The sequence below is a fragment of the Anomalospiza imberbis genome, chromosome 7, assembly GCF_031753505.1.
Source record: "Anomalospiza imberbis isolate Cuckoo-Finch-1a 21T00152 chromosome 7, ASM3175350v1, whole genome shotgun sequence".
NCBI lineage: Eukaryota > Metazoa > Chordata > Aves > Passeriformes > Viduidae > Anomalospiza > Anomalospiza imberbis.
In genome coordinates, this window is record NC_089687.1 from 10,811,787 (window position 1) to 10,823,161 (window position 11,375).

At 43.0% G+C, this 11,375-nt stretch overlaps 1 protein-coding gene and 1 long non-coding RNA gene across 2 annotated transcripts in view; one reads left to right on the plus strand and one right to left on the minus strand.

The window, feature by feature from the left end:
- ADCY5 (adenylate cyclase 5) overlaps nt 1-8,633 on the plus strand; it is a 204,061-nt gene extending 195,428 nt beyond the window's left edge. Inside the window, exons 16-21 of the mRNA XM_068195390.1 lie at nt 930-956; nt 1,752-1,884; nt 3,005-3,268; nt 3,668-3,872; nt 4,586-4,710; nt 6,073-8,633. Coding sequence (XP_068051491.1) covers nt 930-956; nt 1,752-1,884; nt 3,005-3,268; nt 3,668-3,872; nt 4,586-4,710; nt 6,073-6,201 — 883 coding nt within the window. The 3' untranslated portion in view covers nt 6,202-8,633. The remainder of the gene's footprint in view (nt 1-929; nt 957-1,751; nt 1,885-3,004; nt 3,269-3,667; nt 3,873-4,585; nt 4,711-6,072) is intronic.
- Nucleotides 1-11,375, minus strand: part of LOC137476932 (uncharacterized) — a 541,698-nt gene that overhangs the window by 213,666 nt on the left and 316,657 nt on the right. The gene's annotated exons all lie outside the window — the stretch shown is intronic.

Genomic DNA, 11,375 nt, shown 5'->3' on the forward strand with positions numbered 1-11,375 from the left:
TTTTGATTTTGATCATTTAGATGTCCGATTGTGTAGCAAGGTTCCCTCCAACCCCATAAAACTGTGGCCTGAAGCTCTCTAGAGAGCTGTCACATTCTCGGGCTAATATCACATTCATAGCCTGCAAAGTTCTAATGGCATCAATGACACTACAGTAATTTAAACACTGATTGCTTTCCTTCCATTTAAATAGTGTTTTAAAAGATGCTTGTGCATGGTTTCAGCCACCTAATACTCCACCCACACTGGAGAACAAAGCCAGCAGCATTAAGCAATCAATCAATCAGGAGCTCAGACAGCTCTGTTCTGTGCTTTCAGTGTCAAAAAGCACACCTTCCATCTCCCCCAGCAGCTCTGATACACGTGGGTACTTTGCAGAACTGTCAATAAAATAGGAATGTGCTAAAGGGTTTTCTTCAGTGCCCTTGTGTGTGGTACCCAGAGCTAGGCACAAGCTGGCAGTGAGGAATGTGCAGAACAAGGGAGCAGGATTGAGTTAAAGGAATTAAACATATCTCCATGTCACAATAAAAGGAGAAGAAAAGAGCTATCCCTTACAAGATAAAAAAGCCCAAAGCTTTCTTGCTGAGGTCAAATTTTGTAGTCTGACCTAATGAAATAGTGATCGATGCACAGGCATTTGCCAAGCATCCCACACTGACATTAAAATCCCAAATTATTCTCTCACTCTTAATGCTTCTTTGATATTTTACCCACATTAACCATGTCACACTATCACTCTGGAGTTTTGAGTGTAGCTCAGAAGCCTGTTTTCTACTCCCCCTCCCATCTTTAGTAGTTTTCTGCTTCAAAAGAGCTGTAGCCCCACACAGTGTTAGAGGTGCCACACTGCAGAGGTGTGCAGACGGGCAAGAGCTGCAGGGAGCCAAACACTCCACTGACCTTGTGTTTGTGCTTTTTTTTTTCAGCGTGTCTGCAAATGATACATCCTCATGGTGAGTCACTTTGGCCTGAAATATTTTATGTTTTTGTTGGCAGGTATTTTCTGTTCACAAGGTGCAATAGCAGCACATTGACTCACCAGCAGTGTCTGGTGTTTGTGCATTGCTGTGAGCAGGTACAACACAGTGCAGATGCCCTGAGTGGACTGAGTGTTGCCCTTTTGTATGTATAGCTACTCTCAGAGCATCCTCTTTCCTGTGGGACTTATGTCAGCTCAGGGCTTATTTGTAATACAATTTAAAGGTTTTATCAAAATATTTGCATACTGCATAACTCCGTAATTCATATTTAACAGTTTTTATTTGCCTGCTTGTCAGAGGAGGTGTGAATATGCCTTAGTGCTATTTTCAGCTGGCAGAGCACTACAAGACAAAGCCCATTAAGAAGTGACTAATTAGAGAAGCCATGAGTTAGAGCAGTTCCAGACTCAGGAGCCTGGGGAGGCCAGTGCAGACCACAGGATGAGCACAGTCTGAGGAGCTGTCAGCATTTCAGTGTTGTCTCCCTTAGCATGTATGGCATTCTCTGAAGAGTGCCCTTTATATCAACCACAACCCTTTCTAAGAAGTTGGATTACTTTTCCAAGTTCCAGGTTCTCCTTTAGAAACTGGCACCCGTGAGCCAGAGTCTCCAGCTTTTTGTAAAGGTTTGTCCCTTTACCAACACAGGCTTTGAGGGGAAAGAAAAAAAAAGCCTGAGTGGCTGGTTAGCCTTGAAGTGGGAAGTGTGGGGCGTGGCGAGGCCGTGTTCTTCCAGTAACAGGGAAGTTGTGCTTTCCTTGGCTGCAGCCCCCCGGTGACGACACGAGTCGCGCTGAAGATTGTGACCCCTGTCATCATCACTGTCTTTGTCCTGGCTCTGTACTTGCATGCCCAGCAAGTGGAATCCACTGCAAGGCTTGATTTCCTCTGGAAACTTCAGGTTAGTGGGTGTTGGCTGTGGGAGGATCACATGTGGTCTTTGGCATTAATATAAAATGACTGAGCTCTTCACTGTTGAGTTGAGAAGTGTGATAAAGTGTCTTTGAATTTAATCTGAATCTGGTTTATAACTGGGCATACTAATAATGCTCTGCTCTTCTGTGGTACTTTGCATACTCTGTGCATCTCATCCCAGTTATCCAGCCCCTTTTTTCCTTGTAAATGCACCTTGGATGGTCCCCATGGTAAAGGGCTACAGATCCAAAGGTTGAGATTAATGAATTTGGACAACTGAGCTGTTACTGCTGCAGAAACATGTAATGTAACAAAATTTATAAATATAGGAAGCTCATATTCACTGCTGAATTGTTTCCCAGAGTTAGTGAGCTTTAGTTTGCAGTGTTCAAGGGTGTGAAAGATTCACATTTGCATTTCCATTCAGTTTCCTGTTAAGCAGTGGGAACTGGCTCAATGTCCAGCCTTCATTAGCCCCCAGGCAGCAGTACTGGGTAACCAGCACACTGTGGATAATGCCACACTGTGCTCCTGTTCCTGGGTTCACTGTTCATGTTTTCACTACTTGTGCCCATGAGTGATGTTGTGGCCCTATATGTGATTCCCAAGCAAGCAGGACAGGCCTGGGCTCTGGCCAGCACTCATGGCTGGGGGGCCGCAGGACTGCAGGTTTTATTTAGATTGTCTACCTTCTGGGTGGCAAGACATCATTCTAATTATAGGTCTTTGTGGTTTGAGTACAAGGCACTGAGGAAGCAGCAATTAATTAAAGCTCCTTGGGAAGCAGATAAACATTGTAATCCTCATTTATAAATGGTAAAACAATGGAAGGAGTGAGCTGAGTGGTTAACCAGTTCAGGGCTCAGAAATACAATGCTGGATTCTGGCATTGTTCTCTGCCTGCTTTTCCATACATGTGCGCACGAAGAAATGGAACATTTTCCACTGCAAAACACAAGTTTCAGCATCTCTCTGGCTCTGCTCTCCTATGCAGTTCCCCCCGTTCTATTTCTGCCCTCACTGCAAGTCAATTTTCAGCTTTCTTCCCCTCCCCAGAGCAGCTACCAAAAGAGTAAGTGCATCACTGTGTCTCCCCGCTACACTAGGCCACCGAGGAGAAGGAGGAAATGGAGGAGCTGCAGGCCTACAACAGACGCCTCCTCCACAACATTCTGCCCAAGGACGTGGCAGCCCATTTCTTGGCGCAGGAGCGGCGCAACGATGAACTGTACTACCAGTCCTGCGAGTGCGTGGCTGTCATGTTCGCCTCCATTAGCAACTTCTCCGAGTTCTACGTGGAGCTGGAAGCCAACAATGAAGGGGTGGAGTGCCTGAGACTGCTCAATGAGATCATTGCTGATTTTGATGAAGTAAGTCACAGAAAATCCGGGTGAACAAAGTGAGCTGAATGCCGAGTTTAGCTGGGCTTTGCTGAGTTTAATGCTGAGTTTAGCTGGGCTTTGCTGAGCTCCTGAAGGAGGGTGGTTTATTGAATCCATGGTTGATTTCTCCTTACTCTGGGAGTCTTCAGTTTTATTTTCTTCCCACACTGAAATCTCTTCTATTCCCTTGTCACTCCTTTGAATATCTAACATCTAATATCTTTGATATCTTTGAATATCTATCTAATAATCCCCTTCCTTCTCTATCTTCCTGGCTCTGCCCACTACTTTGTAATGCTTGCAGCAAGGTGGGACACGTGGCATAGACATTACCAGCATCTGTGTGTTTGTCAAGGTTTATTTGCTTCCTTTGCTCTTGTGACACAGATAATAAGTGAAGACCAGTTCCGGCAGCTGGAGAAGATCAAGACCATTGGCAGCACCTACATGGCTGCCTCAGGCCTCAACGACTCCACTTACGACAAGGAAGGGAAGACACACATCAAAGCTCTGGCGGATTTTGCCATGAGGTTAATGGACCAAATGAAATACATTAATGAGCATTCATTCAACAACTTCCAGATGAAGATAGGTAATGTCCTTTATGCTCACAGGATTCCATGTAGGGAGTGGTCATTCTGAGGTGGGGATTTTATGGACAGTAAAAACCGCAGATGTTACATTAGCTGTACAGTGATGTTGATTGTCTGGTGGCTGGTGACCACATTGGCCTCGATGAAACATCACAGTAGTTTCTTAGGTTATAGCAGCATCACTGAAGCTCCCTGGGGAATTAAAAGCAGTGTAAATCCTACCACAGCATGGTCTTACATGGTGGTTGACTTTGGGCTCATTTTGCCCCTATGCTTGGACATTAAATTGTCTTTCAAGTCAAGGAAGAAAAAGCGATAGAAAATAAAGAAGAAATTGGAGTATGTCAGGTGTGGTGTTTGTTCTGGAAAGCTCTGGGCTGCTGCCTTGCAGGCCCTCAGCACAGCAGCAGGTATGTGCTGACTTCAAGTGAACAGTTTGCTTGTTAGCCAGGTGGCAAAGAAGCTTTATGCCATTATCTGGCACTGGAAATAGCTCAGGATTGAGCAGATCCAGCCCGAGCTGCTAGTCAGTTGGGCATAATGGATCAAAGAAGCCAAATTTTATTTTAACATTTCTCTCCCCACAGTTTGGCCATAGCTTTACATGTTGGGTATAGCACAGCTAGAACCAGTGAGCCTCAGGATGCATTTTTAGTGAAAAATAACCTGCCTCAAGCAAATGGATCTGAGCATGTTTCTCCTCTCCTTCCAGGCCTCAATATTGGTCCTGTGGTAGCTGGGGTGATAGGAGCCCGCAAACCCCAGTACGACATCTGGGGCAACACAGTGAATGTAGCCAGCAGAATGGACAGCACAGGAGTGCCTGACAGGATTCAGGTAAGGCAATCCCTGGAAAACTTACACTGCCAGCCCTGTGTCACTTACACATTTTGAAACTTAATTACAATTGAAATTTTGGTTTCATTTATTCCTTTATTCCGTATATTTACCTACACAGAACTGAAGGAAAAGCCACTTAGGGAATGCCGGTGGTACCAGCAAGTTTTGTCTTTTAATCATGACCAAATTGCAACCTTTGTTTAGAAACTTGCACTTTAGTTCGGGGTGGAAGTGCTGAGCTGAGCTTCCTTCCCCGTGTGCCTCAGTGGCACTGAGCACAGTCCTGCCTCATCCCTGCTCCCATGTGCTGCTCAGCTATGTGAGGTGTTTGTTTCATGTTCCAAGGGCCTGATTCAGCCATGTATTTCTGTAATTCACTTTGCTGCTCACTGTGCCATGTGTGGCGTGAGGCCAGCAAGGGTCCAGGCATCAGCAGGATGGGGACACACGACAGAGAAAGGGGATTGTTTAAGGGGTTAATGGGACTTGTCTGATAATCACACATCTAGGCCTTCAGATGTGACCTTTCCAGTGAGTGATTCAATTCCAGTATCCTGCTTCTGCTGAGCCAACGTCCACAGTAACAGAATGCCATTCCTTGGGAAAAAACTGCAGGGTTATAAAAACAGAGCAGCTGATGTAAAGCCCAAGAGGGGCAGCCATGCTGTTTCCTTGCCTGTCAGTTAACTGGATCAATATTTATATATCACTCTTGAGATGGTCTGTAAAGCCACCTGAAAAAGGATGAGAAATTGCATTGTAATAAATAAATACCTCAGGAAATCTGGTCTTTAAACTTCTGTTGTTCTGCAGCACAAGTGATTATTTTTGACTGGTATCTGCAGAGACAATTTGGATGCTGGCTAGAGTATTGCATTGGATCAGTTCTCTCCCATTGCCCACTCCCTTCTCCTTCGTAAAGACAACCCCTGACTCCTAAGCTGTACATCCACTGTGTAACTTCTAGGTAATTTTTGAGGCTATTTTAGTAAGTTTGACCTGTTTTCCTACTGCTACTCCAGTGATACAATGAATGGATCTGAGCAGACTGAACTGACTGGTGCATTTTTAAAAATGTGACTGATTTGTTACACTTTATCCAGTGACCTCCTTGAAAAATGCAGTTTTTCCCCAGTTGTGAACTGTGTGTGACATCTGTACTTTCTCAGGTCCTAATGGTTGTGTTTGTTCAGCAACTTGTGCCAACCTTTCAGTTAGTGATTGATGTGCAAACATCGATTGACTTAGAAACAAAACAGTTGATCCTACTTTATTTTGTCCATGGATTACTCCAAAAGCAGATGGAAAGACTGTGTGGAAGACAAGGCAAGCACCTGTTTACTCTTGTTTATTCTGCAGGTAACCACGGACATGTACCAGGTTTTAGCAGCCAACAGCTACCAGCTGGAGTATCGAGGGGTCATAAAGGTCAAAGGCAAAGGAGAAATGACCACCTACTTTCTAAATGAAGGGCCTCCAATTAGTTAGCACCGACTGCAGCGCCACACAAAGATGGATTTTGCATTACCCAGGATTGTGAATAGGAGAAAAATAATTTTTTGGTAGTGAAGCTGAACATGCGGCGCAGTTGAAATTTCACCCCATGACTTTAGAGCTGGTATCAGCAAATTCTTTGGCCACCCCTCAAGAAAGGCAAGAGAAAGAAACCACCTTGGAGTTGTTCCTGGCTGAGTGCTAAGCTGACCAAAGATGTGCACTACAGAGCTCACAGATAAGACATGAATTCGGCATTTTTAAAAAGGCTGCTACCACAGGATGGCATAAGAAGCTATTTAAGTATTTATTGACACAACACAACATTTACTTGGTTGAAGGAATGTATGAATCACTACAAAGCATTATTTTGGAATGGATTTGCACTCCCATAATGTTTCCATCCCATACTGCCAGCTATTTGAAGTGTACCACTGTGCTTTTATTAGCTGTTTTGAATGGGCTTTCAAAACTGACACCCACTGTTGCAGCACACAAAAAGGCCTTTTAGAAGGGCATTGGTAATGTTTTAGTGTGAAAAAACATTACAGCCTTGCCCCCTCTTTTTCCTTCTTCTCCATGGCTAAATGACTGCTCTTCTGAGTGGGGCTGGCACACCTAATGAAGGGGAAGATCAGGATAAAGGAAGATGGCTCTACAACCATATTTATTAAAAAGTCGTCTGTGCTCTTCTTTGGTATCTATCAGTTTACATGGGAAAGACTAGATGTAAACAAGAGACACTTTGTGGGGGGAACTCCCCTGAAATTTGTTGTGGGTTTTTTTGTATTTTTTATTTTGTAATATTGAAAACATGGAGATCTAACAGATATACCAAATTCTATATTTTGTAAATTATATATAAATTAGAAGGCAGGCTGTCCACACCAAGGTGTGGGGGGAGGTGTATATAACCTGTAGACTTTTGTGTAATTTTTTTCTGTGTAATACTCTGAACACAGACTTGGCAGTTTTCAGATTATCACTATACAATCAACCAACAACAAACAGGTGAGTTTCCAGGCTGAATCAGATGCATTTTAAAATGAGAATCCAGAAAAATCTACAACCCCAAAGAAGAGGAAAAACCCGCAGTAGTCACAGGATTGTTCCGTGCAGCGTTCCAGCGGAGGGTGGCGGCTTCCCAATGGAAACAGGACCTTTGAGTTTTAGCTACTGAGATGGTATCAAACATGTCAAAAAGAGCTCTAACCAAATCTTCTAACTCTTAACAGGAGCTCTTATGAGAAAAGGAAAAAAAAAGCTCATTTGAACTTTTATTTAAAAAAAAATAATTTTTCATAGATGGTCTTAATAGAATCCTGCTGATCTGAGAGTTGTCTGACATTGTAACTGCCATGTGACATTACAAGGAACTATGTGCTGCAGCATTGAGTTTACTTTCCTGTAGTAAGCACTTATTTTAAACTGATTCACAGATTTTCAATTTTCAGGAATTAGGTGATCTTCAAAAGAGATTATGATGGCAAGTGTGTATATGAGGTGGTCAACCTTAAAATAGTGCCATTGATACTATGTTGGGCATCTTTATCACTAGTGGGGGGGTTTCTGAATAGTTCACTGTTATCATTTATGTACCTTTTCTAACTATGAAAGAAAAATCCCATGATATTTTATTAAAAAAGAAAATTATTTTAAAAAGCTCTATTTTTTATATTCTATGAGGGGAAAGTTTTGATATTGAATTTGGCTAGCACTAAAAATTACTCCAATCTTTGGACATTTAATAAACTTCTTTTCCACTCTTCTCAGGGCAGAACTATTGTAGTACTCACAGCATGATTGCACTGTGGTGGTGGCGATTTCTCTTTCCTACTCGACAATGAGAATAAGTGAAAATCCATGGACCTGTCTTAATTAATTTGCTCTACTGCTAAGCATGACCCAAGCATTAAGCCATTTAAACATGAGCTTAAATGGCATCTCCCCTTTCCTTCTCCCTTACACTAGGAAACATCTCTGAAAAGTATAGTATATTGACTTCTGTAAAACTGCCAAGTCTGCCCTTGTACTATACTTTTGCTCCTTTACATCTTTCCTGGTTTGCAAAATAAACTTAAGTTGCATCACGGTGTTATGCCTTTCTCCCCTCCTCCACCTTCCATCCCCTTTGTCCCTCACTGAGTTTCATTTCCTTCATGCCATACACTTGATTTTAGGTTTGCTTTCTGCTTTCCAAAAGTCTGCAGTCTTCTTTTGATTCACCTTATGAAGTTGTGTTGTCAATGAAATTTCAAGTCCCCAGTATCTCTAGCTGTGATTGTTGACAGTGTGTCATGATCATTTCAAGGGGTATTCACACACTTTACTCTGGATCTTGCAAAAATGGATACAGTTATGATTTCCCATGGAAATTGAAATCTATTTAAGTAATTTAACTATATTAAACACTGTTTCACTGGTAATGTGTCTCTGTTTTATTTTAGCTGCAGCTGGCTGGTGGGATTAGACTTGAGTTGTGTAGGAGATGCTGGATTTGCAAATAGAAACATCCAGGTCTTGTCTGGCACTGATGGATGCCCTGGTCCTTTGTGCTGCCCCATTATAGAGCCCCAAGGGCTTGGCAAACATCCCCGTGTCCTTCTTGTGCTCCCAACTGCCCCTGGAATCAGTCTCAGGGCAGCTGACAAAATACACTGGCATAACTGAACAGCTCGTGTGTGTGTGTGTGTGTGTGTGTGTGTGTGTGTGTGTGTGTGTGTGTGTGTGTGTCCTATTTAAAAAACAGTTTGTATTTTCAAAAGCACATCACCTAACAAAGAAGTCCCCACGTACCTCAGTACTTGTCCTCTCAAGGACACTGGAAGATGACAGCACTGCTGCCAATGCAACATTCTCAATCTTTACAAGTAAAAGTAAACACTACATGTGACTGTCCCAATTAATAGGAGTCTCATTTAGAGCTGAGAAACAAAACCCTGCAGCTTCCAGCTGACTTCTTTTAGCTGAGAAGACATTACACAGGCAGCTGAAAATCAAATGCCCTACAATCCGTTATAGGTTAGGAGGGATTTTATGAGTGTACTGAGAACACAGCTGCAGGAACAAAAAGCCATGAAGTATTTAAGTTATCAGTCTCTGTGAAAATTGGCTGAGAAATATTTAATACTTTCTGTGCTCTCCTAAATAATCACACAGCAGTTTAGGACATTGCCTGATGTAAGCAACTTTTTTAAACTATCAGGAGAAGGGTATTCCCCCAGGGAGGGAAGGCAGGAGTCTCCAATGCTGTGCCCTCTCATTTCAATTACTGTACACAGACTGGCTGTATGGTTTTCCCCAAATGCATCTTTTTCCCACCCAAAAAGCATTTTGATGAGTTTTAAGGTGTTTAGCCACTTCTCCCTAACACAGATCTGGCTACATCATCTGCCTGCACTTAATAAAACTATACATTTGAGACACACTGAATTTCTCAGATGTGTGTCCTGCACTGCAAGTATCTCCAGCCTGGCTGTTTATGTGTTACACAACATCCACAGACACCAACACCTGGCCAAGAAGCATGCCCAGAGGCAAATATTTTCATTCTGTTAAGCTTCCCAACTGCTCCTCAGGGCACCATCACTTCCAGACTGAAGTTTAGGAGTTGCCAGAGAGGCAAGCTTGGGATGCTGCTGGGAAAAGGGCAGCTCAGCTGTTTTAAAGCTGAGAAAACTCAAGTTTCCCTGCTCTTGACCCACTTTGTCGTTGCAACTGAAGGAGCAAGTAGGCTCTGGGGAGATGGGGGAGGACTGAGAAAAGTGAGTTTCAGGCTGGATGGGGGGGCAGGACCAGCAACATTTTCCTGCCATTTGGGAGCCAGATAGTTTCCTGTAAAAAGCAGAGTTATATATTTTCTGTCCCTGAGCACCTCTCAGTCCCTGCCTGCCCTGCACTTGCCTGCAGTGCAGGGGAGGTGGCTGCACTGCTGGGGCCAGCCCTGTCCCCTGGCTCCCCTGGGCCCGGAGGGGCAGCATGGCACTGGCATTCCAATAAAAAGCTCAAGGGGACAGCAGCTGCACTCAGCTTCCCTGTAAGTAGCTGGCCCCAGAGATCTTTTAACAGAGAATTTCAGATGCAAATAACTATTGCCATCTACTGGAAATGGCATTATACACCTACCTTTGTAAGTCAGGCAAGCCTTTGGTCTTTCCTTCCTGAAAGATAAACATTCTATTGTGGGTGTTGGATGAACCCATTCCAACCTTCAGGAGGTCCTTCTCTATAAATGCAGCATGAAATGGGCTCTGTTTCTACTAAATCCCACAGAACAATCAAGCAACCACGAATGGCCATCTGCACTTCACACTGAAGTAAAGCCTGTTGTTCAATAGAGAAATCAGCTTTCCTAAATTCATCTTCCTAAGTCTGGTAACTCAAGTACCTGGTAAAATCAGCAGGGAAGCCTCTGCCTGAGTGTTGAGTTTGTGTAAGCAAAAAGGAAATCCTGGGAATTTCCAATAAATTTTCACCTCCAACCTGGCCTGCTGTATCTTGGTTCTGATCTCACACCAAGATGTCAGCAAGTTCTAATATTACAAACTCAAACATGCTAAGAAGCCATGTTTTTAGCACCTAGTAATACCACATAATGAAGAACAGTCACACTCAGTACCTTTTCATTGTGAAATGGGATTTTTATCATTGCTATAAAAACAGGCAAACAAAACCCCAACTGTTTTCTGTTACACTGGCAGTTGCATTTGTTCATTATACCTGCTAATCAGCAATTAGTTTAATGCCAGCATAACTGGAATGGAATAATGGCTCCACATGCTATGACAAAGGAAGTTTTCATTCCTTAAAAATGGATTTTTGGGAATAGCAAGAAGGGACAGTGCCTCAGAGAAAACAAAATTCTCTGCCAATATATAAACCAAAGAAATGATGCAACAAAAAATTCTGTATGTGCAGAACAAACTGAGTTAAAATCTAAACGATATTTGAGGCATTCATAGTAGCTTCCCTGCCTATCAATGGAGGTGAAGAGACAGGTGTAAGGGTTCTTCTAGACACTATAAGCAAAACAAAACCTGGTTTTATACTTAAAACATAATACCTCTATTTTTTAATCACTGATTTTAAATGGTAAAGGACTGCTCTTCACCTTTTCAGAATGGTGCACTGGATGCTACTACAAGCAATTCTTGGTGCTAAGTAAGGGC